We start from the raw sequence: 24,139 nt of genomic DNA, 5'->3' as shown, positions 1-24,139 counted from the left end.
ACCCGGCGTGGACCAGACGCTCCTCTGCCCCGCAGGCGCCCAGGCACCCGCGCCCACCCTTCGCCAGCCTCCGGAGCGAGCTTGGCGACTAGGACTCGGCCAGCCGAGCTGTTCAAAAGTCGCATCGTGGTGTTTCGCTTGTGTCCCCGTGTGAAAGTTGGCTTGCCGCACTTTGCGCGCCCTTCCTGGAGGCCAACCCGAGACGCCAAGCTGGAGAGACCGTGCCCTCCTGAGGCCAGCTGCCCCACGAGCAGAGCCTCGGTCCCCGTCGCACTGCCGGGCTGGGCAATATGAAGGAGCAGCCCCCATGTGCGGGCACCGGGCATCCGAGCATGGCGGGGTATGGCAGGATGGCCCCCTTTGAACTCACTGGCGGCCCCGTGAAGCGCTTCAGAACTGAGTGCCCCTTTCCCTGTCTCTTCGCAGAGGAGGCCTACCAGAAACTGGCCAGCGAGACCCTGGAGGAGCTGGACTGGTGTCTGGACCAGCTAGAGACCCTGCAGACCAGACACTCTGTCAGTGAGATGGCCTCCAACAAGGTAAGTCCCTGCTCTGCGGGCGCCAACGCCCCTGAGCTTTGATTCCCACGCTGGTGAAGCCACCAGTCCCCGTGGTCCTGGGAAATACATAGATCAGTCATGCTTCTTGCATGTTGGCCCCTCTGGCCCCTGTTTCCATGCATTCTTCCTCTCCCATTCACTCCAGATAAATTAAACATTTTGCGAAAGCGTCCTCAGTGGAGTTTGATTGAGTACCTCCAGGGCCCAGGGTTCCTCAGTGACACTTTGCCCTTGCAGCAGAAACCCAGTAGGTTCCCTTGGCATCGCATGTTTACAGGTATTCCTGGCGGGATTCTCGGTAGCAAGTTCGAGTCGCTAGATGTCAGTGAAATCATTTGGAGGTCACCAGCTACCTCACTCAAACTCCAAGAGCTCACTGAACTTGGAACCTTCACCCTCAATTATCTGGTTGTCAGGGAGCCCTGGAGAAGGGAGTCTTTACATTGATATGTTCAGTCAGCTATCCACATCCACAAGAAACATTTACAAAGTTTAAAGGTGCATTGTGCTCATTACCTTTGTTGGCATTAATCTGAGAGAGAAAGCCCAATTTTCTGAGGTCATTTGGTTACAGAGAGGCTTCTTTGTGCTGTTAAGTGTCAGGGTGCTGGTTGTGGCAATTACTGGAGTTGGGGGGCTGAGAAGTAACCTTCAGCCTGAGACAGCCTTAAAAATAGCCTGGAAAGCAAGGTAGAGTGTTTCAGTTTTGCTGTATTTTTGTTTTGGAATTTCTTTTCTTTGGGTGTTTAGTTATATAAGGAAATAATTGGGATCGTGTATGTTTTTAATGACTAGCTAGGGGCAGAAAAAGAGGCTTGTGCATGTTGGATGCAGATGTCTGAGGGATATAGCCAGTGAGTACTGGTAACGTGTGGCAATTAGTAATTGTTGTATCTTTAAAAATGTAAGTATTTTGGGCCACCTATTACAAAATCAGGAAGGTTTTATCATTTTACAATTTATCTGCGTGCACATATCTTGCAAGGAGTCTGTTTTAGCTTACTGTAGTTTTTAATCCCATTTTTTTTCTCATGCAGTTTTTGCAAAATGCCACAGTCTATCAGCCACTGAGTGTCTTATGTGTTAATTGTGTACATAGATAAGGTTGTTCAGTGAAAGTTGCCTTCAAATAAATAAAAGGGGCTCCGGGACACTGCCTGAGGGTACTCACCTATACCGTGTGCATGCATATCTGCGCTCTTTGTCATGTGGGGCTCATTTCTAAATGTAGCATGGCTCCTCATCAGAGTAACCAGTTATTGCTATTTACTGGGGCTCTTACAACCTGCGGAGGCATTGTTCTTATTTCGTTGCCAAGTAGTTTTAGAAAATATAAGTCATTTTTTAATAATTTGATTCATAGTATCAGTAGATAGATATATGCTGAATATCCCCAGTGCCCTAAATGGAAAATACTATTCTTCGGTGGGCCCAAGTTCTTCATTCTCTTGTCCAGCTTATTCTGTGTAATAAAAGGAAGAAGTCACCTCCCCATCATGTGAAAGCATGTGTTTATGTTTTCAAAGTGATTAGGGGGTACTTTTTTAGTGATTTGAACCAGAGCAATAGTTATTTTTCTTAAAACTCATAATGAGACCTATATTTGAATCTTAAAAGTAATGTGCAATCTAATAATGTATTATAAATGACTTCAGCTTTTAAGTAACCATCTATGCTAAGATTAAAAAAAAAGTTTAGGTCATAATAATTGCTCAAAATGACTCCTTTCTTTTAAAGGCCCCAAATAAGGTTTTTTTTTGTTTGTTTGTTTTTTTGTGAAGGCCCCCAGTTAGACTTGGAGTAGGAGTTAACTGACAGGTTTAATATGAGAGGTAGGGATATTTTGTTGACCTGAGATCTAGGTACAGTGAGAAAAGACTTTTTCAAAATAGAGTCATTGTAGCTATGTCTATGTCTTGTGGTTGGATGATGATTGACATGACACTTGTTTTTAAAATTAAACTTAGCTTAAGCTAGTTCTTTAAGTTTTAATGTCTATAACATTCATTTCTTTGTTAACTTGTTCATTTCTAAATATGTTTAAAGCTTCCATGCGTTTTTGTAGATGAAAAAGGATTGGCACTGAAAGGAGAAAGTTCTTAGAGGTTGTGTAGTTACCCTCTGGTTGGTAACAAGGGCATGAATAAGCCATATTGACATAAGCTATACAAGAATTGGAACAACTGATATGAAGCCTCCCTTCAGAAGGGTGCTACACCTTTCCTCTGAACTGGAAATGTGTCCAGCTTATATCTCATCTTCTCCAAGTTATTCATTCTGTATCTCTAGAATATGAGTAAGTCTGAAGCATGCCTTTTGGCTAATAGCTTTTATTAGTTCCATTACTGTCCTTTTTTTTTTTTTTCTTTTTTAACCTACTGTTCAAATCGACCAGATTTTTTTTTTAAATTCCTCAAACCCATTTGATAAATGGGGTTAACAAATTATTCATATATATTTAAAAAATCATAATAAAAGGGAATCTAAACCAATTAGCAGTTTTTAAATAATGCTTTATAAGCAATTAGCTACATTTCCTGTATTGATATTGTAAGTGCATATTGCTTGTTGATGGTAGGGTATCAAGGCAGGGAAATTACTGACTCCTTGGCCAAAACTAGGTTGTGGGGTGCTTGTACTAAGGAAGGGTACGAGATTCCAGATGGTATTGAATGAGAGTGATCAGATCTACAGCATTTACTCCCATAAGCACATTAATCTGTCTGAGATTTGTATAGATTTCCTTTTGCTGCAATTGAAAGGGATTTTAGTGAGGTTTCAAAGCTTTGGAGGCAGACAGACCTGGAAGGCATCTCACATAATGGCGAGATGCCTTCAGATTCTGGTCTGCCTTTTATTACACAGAATCTACCAGACAAGAGAATTAGGAGCTTGGGACCACTGAAAAATTGTATTCAACATTTAGGACACTGGAGATATTCAGCATATGCCTACTGCTGTTATGAATCATGTTATGAAAAACAATGTATATTTTCTAACCCTGCTTGTTAACTAGTCATGCTTTTGTTCCCCACTAGCTGAGTTGCAGTCAAGTAATGACTTTAACATTTTTAGCTTTAGCTCCTAAGCATAACATGGGTATAATAATCGTTATTTTGGAAGTTTAATTTAAAAGAATATACAAAACAGCTAGCTAATACAGTATCTGACCATATACCTCCTGTGTTGGCAGTTATTTGAGGCTTAGGTCAAACTTCATTGGTTGCCTACTTAGCTCAAATTTGTTTTACCGTTCTATTGTAATTTATGCTAGAAATTTCAAGTTTCATGATTATTTTACTTTATTTTTGGGGGGGTTTGTCATAGGATGTGCACGTATGCTCGCTGGAGAGAGAGAGTGACATTGAGAGAGAAAGTGAGGAATCACCCCTGAGGGGGGATGGCCATACCACAATCCCTTCTCCTCCATTCTCCACCTAGTATTTTGGGCACACATGCACACACTCCTGGCATGATTTTCAAGCTGCCACATCTGGGGCTCAAACTGCAGGTGGCCATGAGGGAGTCCAGCACCTTAACCACTATCTTACCTCCTGGCACCCATGGATTATTTTTAAGTTTATTTATTTCTTCTGAGAGAGAGAGAGAGAGAGAGACAGTACTCCCCTACAGGGTTTTGACGTGGCATTTCACTCCCCAGCCTCAACCAGCCCCAATCATGGGCAAATGTATGCCAGCTACACTTAAGGAGGTCTCTGGATCCTTCTTAGAGTTTTGAGTTTTCCTGCTACAATACCGTCCGGCCTCCAGTTTTGTGACTTTTTATAGTATAATTCTTAGATAACTGTCTTCAGTGCAAATTTCTACAATATAAGAAGTGCTTAAATTATATTTACGGTCTTTAAGTAGACATACACATTTTTGAAGTTCTAATTAGTTTAGTCTATTTTCAAATTTAGTTACAGAATCTCAGACAGAGAAGCCAAAGACTTTTCCTGTTTCATGACAATACTAAAAACAGCTCTCATTAATTTTTAGAACATTTAAAACTTAATGTAGAGCTGGTGGGTACATTTCCATTCATTTGTACAAATTTCGCAAAGCTAAAGTACCTTTTTAGTAAAATAGTTTCATAGTGGTTTAATGCAAGGTAGTTTTGTGATGGTTTTGGTTACTTTTCTGTCAGCGAAAATAGGTATGAAAGGAATTGGCGAGGAGGGCAAGACAAGGGTCTGGGCCTGAGAACTTTCAGGATTATGCTACGGAATCCTGTAGCTATACTCTTGTGACCTCATAATGCACATTTCATCAGGCCTTTGATGTTAAGTGTGCTGATGTGTAAGAAGAAAACACTCATTCTGAGTTTCCCCCAAAACACACCACTCTAAAAATGTGTTATGTTTAACTCTCTTATCTTGGGCATTTCTGAGGCTTGGCACGGCTGAAACCTGTTCTTTCAAGCTGACATGCTGTCTTGAAAAGTTGGGATTCGAGCATCCTTCTAAGAGACATAAGGTTTTTGTATAGTTCATTCCAAATGTATTTAGGCCAGCTTTGCTAATGTGGTGATGATATCTTTACAGAATTTATTTTGTCTGTTTGGTTTTTAGCAAATATCCCTCGCATGTTTCTGTTGCCTATGCGTTAGATGGCTTTTCTGGGATGCTTCTTCCTAGTGCTTTCTCAGGCTGCTCCCCCTGCTGTTTTGTAGTAGTCAGTGCATAACATGTGCTAGCACTGCTGACAAGTATTTTTTTCCTGAGCATGGGTGCTCGAATGAATATAAGATGCCCATAAATGTGGCTAAATCTTAAGATATTTCATAATTACACAAGTACAAGTTGATTCAGAGAAGAAATGTTAAACTTTGGCTAATAAAGAAGCTTGTTGGCAAAAGCATTTTAGTTTTATGGAGAGAAAGTAGCAATGATGGTTTTCTATATAAGATCATTGTTAATGCTTACTCAACATACCTAAATAAAAATTAAATTTTGAAAGAAAATATATTTTATAATTGTAGAAACTTAGCTTTTTAATATATTGAGTTTGATACCTGATTTTTATTTTTTTAAGTTTATTTCCTTCATGGAAAAGAGAGTCATGATGATCACAGAAATCTTAAACCCAACAAAAGCATTATTTATCATGCTTACTATTTGGGATCTCCTTCCCCTTGCAACAGGATCATTTCATGATCCTCCCCCAGCCTTCCAGGCAGCCAGGGTCTTGGAAGCAAACTGTGGTCAAGCCCCACACGTTCACTTCAACCTGGGATTTGAACCCCAGGTCTCTCAGATGGTCTTAGAATTGCACTAGTGCCTCAATGCCTATGCCATTGTGGCTAGACCAATATCTGTTTTTCATACATTTAATAAAGGTAGCTTTAGGAAAGATTTATTCAGCTTATATATAGTGTTATAGTGCCTTAAAGTTAATGTGAAGGATTTGAAATCCTTGCTTTTAATCATCACTGTTAGAAAAATGTCCTTTGAGGAGCCAGCAGGTGGTTTGGTGGTTAAGATGTTGGACTCCCACATAGTCCTGGACCTAGCTGCTTTAAAATCATGCTGGGCACATGTGTGTGTGTGCCCAAAATCCCAGAAGGACAATGGAGGAGAAGGGATTGGATGTAGCATGGTCATCTCCTCTAGGGGTGATTTCTTACTTCCTCTCTCTCTGTCTCTCTTTAACAAGCATGCATGCCCCATGGCAAAAACCTTTTGTTTTTTTAAAGGACGGAAAGAAAACTATCCTTTGCTTTTAAGTTATAAGAGAAAAGGAAATCATTTTTAATGGATTTTATTTTATTTTATTTTTTTAATATTTTTAGTCTCACTGAGTAGTAAAGACACTAAAGATCAAAACGAATCTTAATTTGTCTCTATTGTCATCAACTCAGTTTCTATGTTAGGGTCTAATGTTAAATATCTCCAGCATTTAATACTCAAAAATTTCTCATTTTTATGATTCAGTTAAAAAAATCAATACTAGGAAATTAGTTCAGGTTGTGACATGTTGACTGAATTTATGGGATAGTGGTCACTTCTGTCAGAGAGCATGGTGAAGTCTTTCTTTTGTAAAAATAATTTCAAAATTATTTTTGAAATGTAAGACTTGACTGAAATAAAGCAGGGCTTTTCCCAGTGTTCTGGGTAATGGATAGATTTAAGCACTTTTCCCCCAAATTGTAAGTATAATAAATAATGCTTTTGTTTAGTTTAAGATTTCTGTGATCATAACATAAATTACTTGTAGCTATTAATTAAGATGCAAATATTGATACATGGCAGGTGCGAAATACTTCTTAGTGAATTATTTAATTTTATTTATTGTTATATCTTTTTTTTTAGAGGTTTTTGCTATAGGGCGTGTGCGCTTGCCAGACAGACAGAGACAGAGAGATAGAAAGTGAGAAATCACCCCCCAGAGAGGATGGCCACGCTGCAGTTCCTTCTCCTCCATTCTCCTCTCGAGATCTTGGGCATGCATGCACATGCGCCCGGTGTGAGTTTTAAGCCACTGGGTCCGGGACGTGAACTGCGGTCAACTACGTGGGAGTCCAGTGACATAGCCATTACGCTAACTGCTGGTCCCATTATTATATCATGTTTTAATTTAACCAGAGATAGTGAGAGAGAGAAAGTGAGAAAGCAAGCCACTGGGTCTAAGACTTGAATGGTCCACCATGTGGGAGTCCATCTCTTTAACCACCATGCCACCTTCTGGCCCCATGAAATGGTTTTAATATCATAATGTTTTAGTGATTCATAAAATAGAGGTAGATTTGATTTTATCTTTTTCAGCAAGCAAGACCAGCCCTTTTTCTTTCTTTTTTTTTTTTTTTTTTTAAGAATTTTTGCCTTAGGGCACGTGACCTTGCTAAAGAGAGAGAGAGAGAGACAGAGAAGTGAGAGAGAAAGTGAGAAATCTCCCAGGGGCATGACTACACTGCAGTCTCTTCTCCTCCATTCTCCTCCCAGGATCTTGCTTCCACATGCACACACATCTGGCGTGTTTTTCAAGCCACCAGATCCAGGACTTTCATCGCGGTTGGCCATGTGGGAGTCCAGCGACATAACCACTATGCCATCTGCTGGCCCTCATCAGCTCTTTTTTAAAACTGCAGGTTGCTGGGTTTATTTTCATAGCTCTGGCACAGCAGTAGCTCTGGCAGGGGTGTAGCTCTGGACCTGGCTGTTTGTGATAGTTTAATTGGCACTGTTCGTCTGAGATCTTTCTAGCAAACAGAGAGATGGATTGCCCTTTATCTTAATATTACCTCTAGACGTAGGCATTTTTTTTATAAAAGTATTTTATCTGCTCCCACAGGGATGGGGGCAAAGCTGGGTCTTTGCTTAAACAACAAACAATTCTGCTATGTTCATTAGGAAATTAGTTAAATTGGATTACTAGCTGTAGTGATAATAGGTTTATTATCCTCTGCTTTTAGAGAATATTTTTAATGAAGTGTTTTTCTCTATTATTATGGTTCGGGGCATTTGCTGTTGTTTTGCTGTACTTGGATGGGATGAGGATGAATGATATTTACTTCTTGGCAAGAGTGTACCCCAGTGATGCTTACAGCAGCTTTGTAGAGTGGAAAGAACATCGATGTTCTTCGTCAGGCAAACTTGGTCTCAAATTCCAGCTCTGCTGTTTCCTACCTGATATTTTGGGGAACATGCCTCATCGCCGTGCAGCTCAATCTGATTTATAAATGGGAATAGTAAAAGGAAGAAATAAAATTGAAAGGTAGTTGAGAGCATTAGCTATGTAGTGTATACAAGACGCAGTTTGGTGCTTGGCACATATTGGGTCCTCAGTAAATTACATGTGCTCAAATATTTAGGACATATGCAGAAAGAGAGACTAAAGAAAAACCTATGTCCTGTACTCTTTGCCACGTAAAAATATATTTCTTAGAAGAAAAACATTATCTTTTCATTCTGTAAAAAACTAGTGTACATGAGGGTTGCTCTTTGTCATTTCTGTGTAAATTCATATTTGCCCCTGTACGTTGAGAGCTTAAATTTAAAGTAATTTATTTTTAACCATAAATATCAATCTGAGCACCTCTTCTTAAGCAATGATATACTTGAACTCCTGGGTTTCATGTTCTAGGTATTTTTTTCTAATATACATTAAATTTCACATACATACACACTACACACACACACACACACACACACACACGAGAAAACATTCAGTCATACCACCTTAAAGCATTCTGCTTAACCACTTAGAGACATTGGACATACTTTTGAACATACTAGTCTGAAATCAGTAGCATGAACAATTTAGAGCGTCTTCTCTGGTTAGAAAGGTTTGTTTTAAATAGCCGACAGTCTTCCTTCTCTGCCTTCAGTGGAATTTCTCCACTAGAGGAGACATTTACCAATTTCTTGGGCAGAAATTTCCCATTCATTAGATACTCACTCCTTTAGCAGAATGGTGTATGGCTTTAGAGCAACCTCCTAGGTTGTATTCATTCTCTGCCTTTTACTAGAGAGAAATTGGAACACTTTATCTTCTATGCTGCAGTTTGCTCATCTGTTGAATAATTGCTCTGATAATTTAATACATTAAAAAAGTTGTATAACCGTCAGGAACGTAGTAGGTATTCAATATATTAAGTAATTGATCTTTCCATCGCTAAAGGAATACCATTAGTCTTATTTTAGGGGATGAGGGTTAGACATGGTGTAGGTTGGCATCCTGATTCCTCTCTTTACAATGAACTTGTGATGGTGTCCTACTAATGTTCCTATAAACCAAATTATTGCAGTGTTTTATTTGCATTTATCTTCAACAATGACTTTTACAAAGGTAGTTTGGGGATTGTTTTTGGTATTTTTAAATTTTTATCCTTTAAAAAATTTGCCTTTTGTTTTACTGTGTAACCTCAAACCAGTCCATCAAACCTGCCTGAAATTTTTTCAGAGTATCAAAAACTCTCTGAGCAAAAATATATAAAGCTGTGAAAGATAATCTAACGAGGTTTTTTTTTTTTTTTTGGAGAGTTTTTCGCTGTAGGACACGTGCACACGCCAGACAGAGAGAGACATAGAGACAGAAGCGAGAAATCACCCCCCAGAGGGGATGGTCACACCGCAATCCCTTCTCCTCCATTCTCCCCTCGGGATCTTGGGCACGCACGCACAGGTGCCCGGCGTGAGTTTTAAGCCACCAGGTCTGGGATGCGAACTGCGGTCAACTACATGGGAGTCCAGCGACATAGCCATTACACTAACTGCTGGTTCCCTAACCAGGTTTTTCATAAGTGGGTATATCTCTGTTATTTCTCTGAATGATAGTGAAAGTAATCCAGGCACAAAATCTCTAATTAATATTAACTACTAAGAAATATGTATCAGGATTATAGCCCTCCAGCCTACCTCTTCACACCTTAGCCATCTATAATAGTATACACACAGATATTTTTGTGTTCTGTCAGGTAAGAGGGCCTGGAAGCAAGGACCCATAATAGCAACAAGCACACCTAGCACCCACATTTTGGCTTTTCATACCCTTCTCCAATAGAAGAAAACAGAACTCCTTGGAGAATAGCTTTTTCTAGAGACCCAAGCAGGAAATATACAAGATAAGCCTGGAACATCTGCTGCCAGAGAGTAAGGACATGCTTAAACCAACATCCCCACACTTGTAAAGACGTATCAAAGGGATGCAAGAGCACATGGATGGGGTCCCGGTAGCTACAACTGGGACAATTTGAGCAAGAAAATATATGTTTGGATTATAATCCAAAGTATAAATTACTTTTGAGTACTGAGTCCATATTGATATAAATAACTGAGTAAATATTGGATTGTCACAAAAGTGATGATGCATTTTTGCATAGAAAAAAATGCATCATGATTTTTCTACAGTCCAATTATTAAATAAGAGAAAACAGATAATTGGTGTGTATCAGAAATCTGAAAAACTCACACAGCTATTCCACCTTCAAGGAGGGACAATGAAACTCCCGTCTTCTTAAATATGGGGCACGTGTGTTGACTTCCTTCTAAATACTGGGTTGTTGGAGAAGTCATGACATCCTTTTTTTCTGTTTTTCTGTGCATCATAACTTCTCTGACAACCCAATAATACAGTATGAAAGGGGGAAGATGAGCAACTTGACAATAGAGAAACCTCAGCCAGATTCTCAAGGTCATATTGACAGTAAGTCATGTTGATAGTGTATGCTCTTGATCAAATCAAATGAAAATGTCATTTAAGTTTAGGCTTTTTCTACTGATGACATATAACCCCAGTCTAACCATAAGAAGATGAGACAGATCCCAGATGAGGAACATTCTGCAAAACACCTGAATCGTACTAAAAATTGTTAGGATTGGGAAAAACAAGGAAAATCTGAGAAACTCAGAGCCAAGGGGAGTATTGGGAGACCTTCCAACTAAATATCTTGGATGGTATACTGAAATAGAAAAGAACCTTAGGTTAAAAAAAAAAGAAAGAAAGAAAGAAAGAAAGAAATATGAATCAAAGTGTGCACTTTCGTTAGTGATATATCAATATTTGTTCAATAATTGTGACAAATATGCCACACTAACGTAAGATGTTAACGATAGGAGAAAGTAGGTGAAGTATTTGGGAACTTTGTACTGTTTTCAAACTTTTCTGTTAGTCAAAAACTATGTGAAACAAGTATTTGGAAAAAGTAAATCTTAAGCATCCTTAAAGCCTACCTGGAATACTACTTCTAAAAATTCTTTTTAAGTTGCCAGAAGATGTGTGCACTCACCAGAGACATAGAGAGAAAGCATTCCCCCAATGGGCTTGGTCACACCAACATCCCTTCTTCATTTCTCCATCCTCCTGGCGTTTTGGGCACTCACACACCTGCACCCAGCATGATTTTCAAGCTACCAGGGCTTCAATTTGAACCATTCAGCCATCTGGGATCTGATTCCCTTAACTACTAAGCTATGGAGATGGCCCATCTGTGAAGCCTTTTGTGGCCTATGTTTTCTTAAATCTCCCACCCCATTCTCACCCCACTCCCTTAATCTAATACAATGTCTTTCTTCTTTAACCATCCACAAGATTTTATTTGTAATTCTAACTCTTAATACAGTATTTTGTATCTTTGTTTTATTTTTCTGAAGAGAATTTCTGTTCTGATTTTAGCCCCAACACAGTGACTGTCCATATAACCATTTGTAGTTGGTCACATAAATTAATTAGTACAGGGCATGTTGGTTTCGTGTAAATAACTTGTTTCTCACCTTCTATTGACAGACTTAGTCTGAGCATCATAGCTTATACCTTTCACGAAAGGTGCCTTTCATTGGCAAGAATCTTAAGCACTTCCCACTTATGAATCTTAACTCTGCTTATATAGAGAATCACTCCTCACTTAACAACCTATCTGTTAAGCAACCGTGGATTTAGGACCAGCTCTCCAGCACAGGAAATCCCCTTTCTCCATCGGTGTGAGTCTCAGGAATCTCCTTTTTCAGAATTTGTCTTGTTCCACCATCAGTTAGTATTCACTACAAGTGTTCACAATCATGCAAGACTACATGTTTCATTTATAAATTTGTACTTTATTGTGCATTCATAGTAATATTAAAAATACACAAAAAATACATAATTATTATGCCAGATTTCTTTTTTGGGGAGAGATTTTTGCTATAGGGTACATGTACTCTCCAGAGAGACAAAGAGAAACAGAGACAGAAAGCAAGAAATCACCCCCCAGGGGGATGGCCATGCCATAATCCCCTCTCCTCCATTCTTCTCTCGAGATCTTGGGGAATGCACACACATGTGCCTGGCATGATTTTCAGTCCTCCAGGTTCAGGACCATGTGGGATTACGACGTAACTACTGTGCCATTCACTGGCCCCAATTATGCCAGATTTCTATTAGTGTGTTGTGATGTGTCTTGTCATTTTCTGGTACTTATCTAATGTATTCTTTTTATATGGTTAGAATTACAGTATTGCATGGTACTTATTGAAAAATACATCCCTACGGCACCACAACATTTCATAAGACATCCTCTTTAAGCTCAACAACATAGTCATAGGAACAGAGTGTGGTGGTTAAGTGAGAAGTGCCTATACTCATCTGAGAAATTTTAGCATAGTATGTTAAATTAGTCTCACCTCATTTAAGTTAAAAGGTTATAGTGAACAGACAAAAATCTACATAGTCATGAACTTAAATTGTCCTCTCTTCTTTGTAACTCGCTTAGCAACAGCATTCTTTTTTTTTCTTTTTTTCAAGAGGTTTTTGGTATAGAGCGCTTGACCTCGCCAGAAAGACAGAGACAGAGAGACAGAAAGTAAAAAATCACCCCCCCCCAGGGGGGGTGGCCACACCACAATCCCTTCTCCATTTCCTTCTCGGGATCTTGGGCACACACGCACACGCCCCCAGTGTGAGTTTAAGCCCCCAGGTCTGGGATTCGAACTGCTGTCGACTGTGGGAGTCCAGTGATGTGGCCATTAAGCCATCTGCTGGTCTCATAGCAACAACATTCTTATTAGTAGTTTGTTTGAATTCAAAAATGAATGACATATCTGAATACTTTACCTGCTAGCTTTGGAAGAAAGAATGTGTTTGTTGGCTTTTTCCCATTAGTGAATAAGCTGGGCAGGTTTGCCAGAGGTGTGCTTGAGTTCCCACCAGCATCTCTGATCGGCTGCACAGTAATCCCTCTAGTGGCAGCCTCTGCGAGCAATGTGCTATGCACACATAGGCAGCATAATAGAAAACACCTCAGCCTGTCATAATCAGGTCTGGAGAGTAGTAAGCACCGCCCTGACAGGGATGTGTCATAGCAACTAAGCAATAATGCAGCTGCCTTATTAAAGTGCAGGCTGCTGGGTGTTTTCTCCATTTCAGAAAATAACAGGCTGATTTTAAGGGTATTTCCAAGTACATAGCAGTGTGTTGGTTGCGTTGTTTTTGTTTGACACTTACATATGAATAAAGACATTTTAAAGAAAGGTCTTTGAAAGTATTTTCAGGGGATGTATTAAAGTGTTTGACTTTTGTTATTCTTCCTTAATTTTACTTGACCTTTCAATTCAAACCCATTTGAGAAGGAAAAGCAAGTATTTCACTACAGTGGGAAAGTATGTTAAAATAAATCATAATCAATAAATTGGTTATATGAATTTTTAAAGAATTATGTATTATACTGAATCATTCCAAATTACAAAGAAAAGAACTTTTTTTTAAGTTTTTATTTCTTTATTCTTTGAGCAACAGATCAGAGAGAGAGAGAGACAGCACCTATTAAAAAGGTCTTGACAACAGGTTCGTCTCTAGTATAAAACAACCTGGGATCATTGGCACACACATATTTGGTGTGTACTCAGAAGGTGAGGAAAAGAGGCTAAGGATTATGAAGAATTGTTCGAACCAAAGCTATAAGTCTATTACAAGAATATTCAAAAATTAAGACAGATTTAGGAAATCAAAGTTTTGAAATTTTGTTTCTTTTTGAGAGCTTTGCTGAGAACCTTTCATAGATGAGGTATTTAATGAAGATTTGTTGACTAGTTCCCTTCCCTTTTTAACCACTTTTCTTTTGAATATTTTAAGTCAGTTTCAACAATAAACTGTGAAAAGAATAAAACCAATTAACATTATCTTTGGTATATATTTTAATTTTCTATTCTTTGTTTTCTTAATTTTATATTACTAGAATAATGTAGATCTTCATAAGAATAATTGACTTTCAATGAGTCATAAGGAATCTTTTACTATAAATATGCATATATCTTTTTTCCTCCCATTTCCTAGGTTACCTTTTTACCTTGTTGTATCCTTTGCTATGCAGAGGCTTTGTAGTTTGGTATAATCTTAATGGTCAACCTTTGCTACTGTCGCCTGTGCTTTTGATGTTGTATTCAAGGAATCATTATTATAAATATTTTAATGAAGATTTTCCATATCATATTGTAGGAATTTTATAGCTTTAGGTCTTATATTTAAGTCTTTAATTCACTTAGAATTGATTTTTCTAAATAGCAAGAGATAAAGGTCCAATTTCATTCTTTTGCATGTGAATATCTAGTTTTCCCAACACCATTAATTGAAGAGAGTATTCTTTCCTTATCATCATATATTATTGACATCTTTATTGAAGGTCAGTTGACTATATCTGCACTGGTTTATTTTAGGTCTCTTTATTCTGCTCCATCAGATATATCTTTATGCCAGTTTCATACTGTTTGGATAATTGAGTTTCAGTGAATCATAGGAATCTTTTACTAAAAATATGCTCTTTCTTTACTATATATCAGAAGGTTAGTTTACTTTCTTCTGCTAGATAGTATATGGGCCAAAATCTTAAATATTCCATGTAACATAAATGATCCATAAAATGACTAACAGAAATGTAGAAGAAAAGACAAAAAAAAGATAAAGAATTTGCATCACTTTTTACCGACTCATCTGTTCCTCTATGAGAGGAATTTGTTCTTTTAAAAGGAGAATTCAATGGAGAAATTAATTGTTGCCCATTGGCCTTATTTTCAAACATTTTAATATTATCCATTTAATACATAGTAACAATCTTTGACTATAGATAGTCAAGGAACATCTTATTGTTCCTTGACTAATAATGTAAGGCATGATACTGTATGTTTTTTCACATTTCAAACCTTAAATTACTAACTTGGTCCCAGAAACCATATATTGTATGTCAATAACAGTTTATCCCATTTTCGAAAACAAAAAACTGAGATTCAAGCTTGTCCAAGATTCATATGCTTCTTAAAGGTGTAGAGTTAATTATTTTTTGGTAGCATTGGGGAAGTGGGTGAGAGATAAAAGAACAAAACCATTTGTTCTCAGGCTGTGTTTTAAAAAATATATCCAAATAATATATTTTCATATATTTAATAAGCACTGGATTCAGAAAGTGAAAGAGCTGTTTCAGTAAAATCTGATTCCTAAAGGGGAGCCTTTTTGTACTCAAAGTCATGTTGAGATTTTAGCAAAACTGCTCTGGCGCCTGCTCCTGGGAAGAACGTGATGGTGAAATCACATGTTAGACTGGGAGTCAACCTAGCAGGCAGGTTTCTAATCTGGCACAGATAAACTAAGGGTATTGGGCTCAGTGGGAGGAGAAGACCCAGTGACTAATATCGATCCTAGAATCTCAGCTTCCAGAGAATGCAGGGCAGCAGCAGATAGAGAAGGTGTAGGGTGAACTCAGGGAAGGGGTAAACAAGTATTGGATTTGAAAACTAGCCTATTGCTGTGAAGTTGCCTTGGGGGTCAGTTTTCTTAGTGGGCCCAAAATGGGAAAAACAGACTTGTGGATAGTGTGAGGGATGAATATTCAAGGAAAGAAAGGTAGAGAGAAGGACAGAGGACATGTTAGACAGTACAAGATGAAGAAGTGTAAGGGACGGAGAAGGAGGAGTGCTTGGAAGGGTTAGCCTAGAGTCAGGGCTGTCCTTGGCCAGGGGCAAACTGGCCAGGTGGTGTTCCTGCCTCCTTTCCACTTCAGGGTTCCTATGGTGAAATCTGATTGGAATGAGCCTTTGGGACAGCCTCGAAAGAAAAAGAAGTCACTGATAGGTCAGCCAAAGGCTGTGAATGTTGAAGGGAGGACAGTCAGCTGTGGTCACTGGGGAAGAGGGGAAGAGCTGCATGGAAAGGGGAGATTGCAGACACAGTGTATTTCATGAGACTCGGGTCTTTTATTTTAGCATCAGTAGTTGGCGTCATCTCTTTCACCTGTTGCCTCCTTGAGTCATGGCCCAGTAGCAGCACTGCTGGGTTGCCAAATCCAGCTGCTGGGCCATCCCCTAAGGAGCTTGTTTTCTGGGAATGAGGAAAGATAGAGATGGGCTGTGTAGAGAGCAAATGCAGCTAGAATAGGGGGAAAAGAAACTCGATCAAAATAAATACAAGCTGATACACTATCGTATATGGTGAGTTGTTATTAGATACTAGAAGAGTAAGGGACAACAGAATAGCATCTGAGAACAGAATGAAGCTTTATCTTGATGCCATTTTTAAATCTTCCAAGCTCATGGGGCAACCAGGTGGTGTAGTGGTTAAGACACTGGACTCCCACATGGTCAACCACAGTTTGAGTCCTGGACCCAGTGGCATGAATATCACGCTGAGCATGTGTAGGTGTATGTCCAAAATCTCTAGAGGAGAAGGGGTTGTGGCGTGGTCATCCCTTCTTTGGGGATGATTTCTCATCTTCCCTATCTCTGTCTTTCTCCCTCTGGTGAGTACACATACCCTATGGCAAAAACCTTAAAGAAAAAAAATCTCAAGAAGTCTCTGAAGTTTAGTAATCCTTCTTCTGGATATGAATCTAGCCCACACTACAGTTATGACCTTGGCTGATTAAATTATTTCAACCTGTCTGAGCCTCCTTGTTCACTGGAAATCAGGACTAATATAATTTACCTCGCAGAATTGTTGTGAAATTAAATGAAAACTCACACAAAGTACATAGCATAGTGTGCACACATGGTAGATACGGCGGCCTAGCTTCAGTTGGGCAGAGTACTGGAACTATTTTTAAACAGAAAAGGTCATCTTTATATGCTGCCATATAGGTAACCCAGTGCAATTGGAGCTTGAATCAACAGGCCTGGGAGAAAGCTTAGAGTGTGCCTTTGAAATCCTGATACTCAGCCCTGGTGATTTATGGGGCCTGACTGACTTGCATATGTGGTGGCCCCTGGAGTTTGTTTACTTTAGTTTTAGCTTAGTTACCTAGCACTCTGTGATAGCATCTTGTTATTTATGCACTCACTGACCATTTCATTATGACTACTTTGAAAAAACATGTAGCCAGGAAGAAGACTTTCAGTAGTTGTGAAGGTCCTATGTAGATCTTTGTTCCTCTGTGTTAAGAAATTGGTCATGGCTCGCACTTTGCTTTTTCCTCACACTAGGTGGCTTTCTAGGCCCCTCTAAATGATTTTTCTCATTCTATGAAATGTTGAGGCTATATTAACAAAAGTGTCCAATGTCAATCAATGTCAAAATACTAGGCATCTCTTCCTAGGGAAAGTAGAAACAAAATTTCAAAATAGACCCTTTAAACACTGCATAGATTAAAAATGACATGTTGCTCAGAAACAGTGGATGCAATAACCTTGAACCTAGTTCCAGCCCCACAATGAGGTATCTGTCGTGAGTCCAGCACTAGCCGTAGTCAGCAAGAGACAAAATTCCCTAGTGGTGTAATTGTTACAAGGGTTGAAAATGAGTCACTGCATAGGTGATTGATCCCTTTTCATTTTCCAGTTGCTGTCAGCCACCTTGCAGCGAAATCAAACTTTGGTCTGCTTCCTACAAGTTTTCATTTTTTTTAATCCCAAAAGTCTTTAGAGGTGAAAGAGATTTGTGGGATCAACTTGTTCACCTCCTAAAATTTAATTATGAAGTAAGTAGGCCCCGGGGAACTTAACATGATCCAGAACAAAACAGTCCTGTGTTATTTTTTCAAGACATTTACCTTTGGGTGAATGAAATCTTGGTTGCTAGACACGCAACTCTGATTTCCGTCTTCATGACATCATCATTGTTGAATGAAATTTTTAGTTTGTTGTGACTTTATTATTTGTGTTTGACCCTTGACCCCTTTCATGTGGTAAATAAGTCCTTAGGAGGTTTTTGGTTTTGTTTTGCACCTTTGACTGCAGTCTGCCACAACCCAGTATTCATGGTTTTCACTGAGGGATTTTTGCTTTAAGGTTCCGATAGGTGAAATGGGATTTTTATATATGAGTATCTGTATTTACAGATATAGATAGATAGGAAAGCATATAGACAGATGACTGAAAATATAGCCGGCTGTGTATATAAGCGTTAGTGAGCAGTTTTTGATGCTCTTGTCCTGTAAAAGAGCTCAGAGTGTATTCAACACAGGACCAGAATGACTGGGAAGGATCCCAGAAAACGTGCTACTTAAGCTGGATCTTGAACATTGAAGATTCATATAGGTGTTAATGAGGGAGAAGGTGGTCAGCATTCTCGGGTGCCAGGCAAAGCAGGGTCGGATAGGAAGCTCTTGCTGATTCACCTTTATTGCATGTTTGAGGAGGTAGGAAAGTAGTGGGTGTTCAGAAGTGAGCCACCTGGAACAGAGGATCTGATTATAGACCAGAAGGCAGAATAAATAGTGTAGATAGGGGCTACACTGCAGAGCGCCTTGGGCCAAGGCATGTGTACAGTCTGCTAGAAATCCTGAAAAACCATAGCATTTGATTATAATGAAAATATTACTAGGAAAATAATAACAAAGTGATTTTAGAAAGATAAATCTGGTGGTGGTACGCAGGATAGATCATACTGAAGGGAAATACTGAAAATTAGAATCTCTTAGGGAATTAGGCTCAAAATGGGAGGCTGATTGATGGTGCCATGTTAAAACATGAGACAGTCCCTCATGGAATGGTTCAAGACTCTTGTCCAGAGACCTTCGTAAGTATACCGGCCATGTTCACACCCACAGTCCAGGGCTGGCTGATGCTGGGGGTAGACCACGCATCAGGAGTCTGTTGGAGATGCTATGTCTCTGTTTCTGTCTGCCTCTCTCGTGCATGGAAGAAACAAAGAAGTATATAAACAAAAAAAGTGACAAGGGCCTGGAATAGAATGAAAAGAAAACATGGGTAGAATAAAGATTGTATAGAGAAAGGTTGGTATGATATATAAGACTTAGGAGGCTACAGCCAGAGGAAAGTATGAAATCCTGAACCCAAATAATAGGGATAACAGTTGTAAAATCAGGGAGAGAAGCCCAGGGCGGGGTTGGACAATATTGTAGTTAAGTTTTTAGACATGAAATTGAGATGAAACTACATATTTAAATAGAATTGCCCTGTAAGTCTTCAATTGTCAGGATCTGTGGTGAAAGAGTAGAATTTTACCTGGGTATTGCATGTCCAGAGTTGATAGTTGAATCTGTAGGTCTCATCTGTCAAATAGAAATAATGGTAGTGCTTGTACAGTTATTAGAAATAGAAAATACCAGTATAGTACCCTGTACTGTGCTTGTCCATAGTAGATGTTCAATAATATTAGCCTTTATCATTATTTTTTCTATGGATTTTGAGGATATTTTATAAATTATTAGAACTGGTATTCAGGAAGCTATAAAAGTCATCCACTTGGAGTGTTTTCTTAGCGCTCCAAAGGAAGTTCCTATGTACTTCATGCACTTGCTTCCCTAGCTATTAGGGTAAGGTGACAACCCAAGCTAGAATTACGCATGTTTAGTTATTGAGCACTGTTTGTAGGGCTAATAGTTTGTTTTGTCTTTTTTAAGAGAGATTATTGTTAATAGGGTGCATGTATTCGCTAGACAGACAGAGAGATAGAAAGCAAGAAATCACCCCCTGTGGGATATGGCTATGCCATAATCCCTTCTCCTTCATTCTCCTCTCAGGATTTTAGGCACACATGCATATGTGCCTGGTGCGTTTCAAGCTGTCAGGTCCAGGACTCGAACCACACACGGTGAGCCATGTGGAAGTTCAGTAATGTAACCATTATGCCATCTGTTAGTCCTGTGTGTTTTTGAAGACATGGCTGTTATCTTCCTCCCTTAGCCTCCCAAGTAGCTTGGACTGCAGGTAGGTCAGTAATGTTTTTTAAATAAATAGCTAAGAATCTTAACTACTCTTCATTACAATCTCTATAATACAATCCCCAAGCCATATTTGTTTTCATTTGCTTTTGTCCAGAGGCAAAAATATTTTAATGGGTTTAGAAAGAACTTCTCTTAAAGCATGCTAAAACTTAAAAGTGTATTAAAACTACATTTGCCCAAAGTAGAATGGACTTACCCAACAATGGAAGAAATCCTGTAGAGGCAGAGTATTATTTATCAAGAGTCGCAGTACTCCCAACTGAGTATCTTTATAATTGTTGAGTCTATGCATTCTGAGAAAATTATCCTGGTTTGTTGGAAATCTCCAAAAGCATTTTCAGTTGGTATCAGTGTTTCTTATCGTTTGTCAACAAATTATTGGTTGTGTACGCTATTGAGTAGATATTGTAGGAATCCTAATGTAGCTGTTTTAATCGTATTATTTTTCTTATGACAACTTTCAGCATTTCTAGTCATAATGCCAATAATTAATTGAGTTCCTAAAACATACACAATACCATGTGCTAGGTCACCTACATTAACACACAACTCAGAGACCTTAAATAACAAGCTGAATAGTTCAATGCTCATAGAGGCAGAACCAAGATTTGAACTCACATAAAGCTGAGTAGAGAAAGCTTTGCTCTATCCTACTGTATGTCTCAGAATTTTCATCCCTACTGTCATTGGCATAAGTGAAAAAAAGTCCCATTATTGCATTACTTTTGATTATATTTATTATTGCCTTCAGTGGAGTCTTTATTCCTAAAATGTTTAAATAAGACATAGTACTTTAATAAAAATATAGCCAACTGTGAATATTAGATTCTAATTTTGGTTATATTGTGTGGCATTGGATGAGGAATTGCTTAAGGTTTCACATTCCTAATCTGCTCTGAAGAGGAGATTTTAAAAAAAGATTATCTATTGATGGCCCCTCTATTATATTATTCCAAAAATATTTTACAGGATTTTGATGGAAGTGGTCTATCCTAATATACTACCTGGTGGCTTTCCTCATTCAGACCTCAGAGAAGAATCTGGGGAAGTGGGGTAAAATCTCCCTCAATGAGTAAAAATACTTCATGTATTTCAGTGCTCCTGCACTTGACTCACAGGAGATGTCTTTGTCCTTATCCTTCTTCAAATCTGAACCTCCTTTCATCTTCTCCCGTGAACCACATCTGTCCAAGGCAGATATGGCTCAAGCCTTAAGTCTAGGAGTTGATTCTTCCCATTTCTTCATGTCCAGTGCCCAGTTTTTCAAGGGCTTCCTCTCCTCTTCTCTCTGCTCCTGCCCTGCCCCTCTAGTGCCTACTTCCTCTCCTTTTCTCTCTGCTCTTGCCGCTCTGCAAACCATCCTGTGCAGAGACGATTTTTTAAGAGAGATTTTTGCCCTATGTCGCCTGCATTCACCAGAGAGGTAGAGAGAGACAGATGTTTTCAGTTGGTATCAGTGTTTCTTATCGTTTGTCAACAAATTATTGGTTGTGTACGCTATTGAGTAGATATTGTAGGAATCCTAATGTAGCTGTTTTAATCGTATTATTTTTCTTATGACAACTTTCAGCATTTCTAGTCATAATGCCAATAATTAATTGAGTTCCTAAAACATACACAATACCATGTGCTAGGTCACCTACATTAACACACAACTCAGAGACCTTAAATAACAAGCTGAATAGTTCAATGCTCATAGAGGCAGAACCAAGATTTGAACTCACATAAAGCTGAGTAGAGAAAGCTTTGCTCTATCCTACTGTATGTCTCAGAATTTTCATCCCTACTGTCATTGGCATAAGTGAAAAAAAGTCCCATTATTGCATTACTTTTGATTATATTTATTATTGCCTTCAGTGGAGTCTTTATTCCTAAAATGTTTAAATAAGACATAGTACTTTAATAAAAATATAGCCAACTGTGAATATTAGATTCTAATTTTGGTTATATTGTGTGGCATTGGATGAGGAATTGCTTAAGGTTTCACATTCCTAATCTGCTCTGAAGAGGAGATTTTAAAAAAAGATTATCTATTGATGGCCCCTCTATTATATTATTCCAAAAATATTTTACAGGATTTTGATGGAAGTGGTCTATCCTAATATACTACCTGGTGGCTTTCCTCATTCAGACCTCAGAGAAGAATCTGGGGAAGTGGGGTAAAATCTCCCTCAATGAGTAAAAATACTTCATGTATTTCAGTGCTCCTGCACTTGACTCACAGGAGATGTCTTTGTCCTTATCCTTCTTCAAATCTGAACCTCCTTTCATCTTCTCCCGTGAACCACATCTGTCCAAGGCAGATATGGCTCAAGCCTTAAGTCTAGGAGTTGATTCTTCCCATTTCTTCATGTCCAGTGCCCAGTTTTTCAAGGGCTTCCTCTCCTCTTCTCTCTGCTCCTGCCCTGCCCCTCTAGTGCCTACTTCCTCTCCTTTTCTCTCTGCTCTTGCCGCTCTGCAAACCATCCTGTGCAGAGACGATTTTTTAAGAGAGATTTTTGCCCTATGTCGCCTGCATTCACCAGAGAGGTAGAGAGAGACAGATGGACAGAAAGCAAGAAATCACACCCCCAGGGATGATGGACACACCACTGTCCCTTCTCCATTCTCCTCTTCGGATTTTGGACACACACACACAGACACACCCAGTGTGAGTGTTAAGCTGCTGGGTCTGGGATTCAAACTGCAGTTGACTACGTGAGAGTCCAGCAACATAATAACCATTGCTCCATCTGCTGGTCCTGCAGAGACAGTTTTTTACAGTGTAAATGACTTCACGTCACTCCTTATTCTGAATTCTCCAGTGATATCAGAACATGTCCTTAGAGACCTACAAGGACCCACATGGTCTTGCCTGGCCTGCCTCTCATCTCATTCTGTGGGCCAGCCCTCCCTTGTGCCAGCCATGTTTCAGAGTGCCTTGCCCCAGATCTTCTTCTTGGCTCTTTTTAGTCATTTGAGTCTCTTCATAGTTATCACCTTCTCAGGGCAGCTTTTCTTGACTACTTATGTACTTTTTTAGAACCCAATCACAGTATCACGTTATTCCCTTTGTTTCTATGCAGTGTGTCATTCTTTTTTTTTTTTTTTTTCTTGCTCATTTATTGTCTTTTTGCTTTAGGAGTCTAGGATTTATGTGAGTATGAAACTCATATGTCTCAACTGTATCCCCCACACTGGCACATAATAGTTGTTTAATAAATATTTGTTAAGTGAATAACCATTCTAAAAATACTTTAATGTCTAACATTGAAAGCCCATTACTTTCCACAAAAATTGTCCATGAAAGCCTAGTAGTTTTGGTTTTTTTGCTTATTAATAAATATCAAGAGTTGAGTAGTAAAATAGGTTTAGGAAATGCTAGGTTAAACTAAATAAAACACAAAGATGTTATTACAGTTCTTGGCAGAGCCTTGAATATGCTAAAACACAGTTTCTCCAAAAGAATAGCACTGTGTCAACCATTTATTATACAGTGGAAGTCTTCTATGAGAATTATTGCATGGAACTGCTATTCTTTACAGTGCATTCTGGGAAATGCTGCTTAGATAAAACCTATCATCTTAGAAAGGGAAGAAGGGGGGAGCTATACTGACAAAAGGAGGCAGATTTATACTGACTGTAAAGATAACAGGCTGATGACCAAGGAATCAGAAAAAAGTAAAACCTATGAAAAAGTGACAAAAGGATTAAGAAAATACAGCAGTTGGAACAGTTCAATTTTGTGTAAGCAGCTATACCCACTTCACTGGGTTTTTCTATCCTGTGGGTGGTACCAGTGTTGGCCTAGAATAAGTAGACAAAAAATATTTGTTGACTATTCGGTGATGAATTTATAATGGTAGTCCAGGATCACTGTTAAATAACTAAGTTAAGAGGAATTTGGTTTGTAAAAAAAAAAACCAGAAAAGTCTCCAAAATTTTTTAGAGAATGTTTTAATCCAAGAGATTAAAATAAAAATAATTTCAGTTACTTTAAAAGAGTACTTTAGGTTCAGCA

General features: G+C 38.8%; 1 protein-coding gene and 1 long non-coding RNA gene across 5 annotated transcripts in view; one reads left to right on the top strand and one right to left on the bottom strand.

Annotated features, from left to right (window-relative positions):
- LOC102488245 (uncharacterized) overlaps nucleotides 1-13,222 on the bottom strand; it is a 39,764-nt gene extending 26,542 nt beyond the window's left edge. The window contains exons 1-3 of the long non-coding RNA XR_337077.1: nucleotides 13,086-13,222; nucleotides 8,104-8,227; nucleotides 1,077-1,238 (exon numbers count right to left, since the gene is read on the bottom strand). This is a non-coding gene — a long non-coding RNA (uncharacterized LOC102488245). The remainder of the gene's footprint in view (nucleotides 1-1,076; nucleotides 1,239-8,103; nucleotides 8,228-13,085) is intronic.
- Nucleotides 1-24,139, top strand: part of LOC102488531 (cAMP-specific 3',5'-cyclic phosphodiesterase 4D) — a 657,187-nt gene that overhangs the window by 594,265 nt on the left and 38,783 nt on the right. For 2 of the 4 annotated variants that reach the window (XM_006166220.3, XM_014583266.2), the window contains exon 6: nucleotides 427-539. In XM_006166220.3, the coding sequence (XP_006166282.1) occupies nucleotides 427-539 (113 nt within the window). Of the gene's footprint in view, nucleotides 1-6; nucleotides 341-426; nucleotides 540-4,924; nucleotides 5,037-24,139 lie in introns of those variants that run through there. The other 2 variants (XM_014583265.2, XM_006166221.3) reach the window with 2 other exon arrangements.

Source organism: Tupaia chinensis, unplaced genomic scaffold, assembly GCF_000334495.1.
Source record: "Tupaia chinensis unplaced genomic scaffold, TupChi_1.0 Scaffold144180_1, whole genome shotgun sequence".
NCBI classification, from domain to species: domain Eukaryota; kingdom Metazoa; phylum Chordata; class Mammalia; order Scandentia; family Tupaiidae; genus Tupaia; species Tupaia belangeri.
This window is presented reverse-complemented; position numbering and strand designations above follow the sequence as displayed.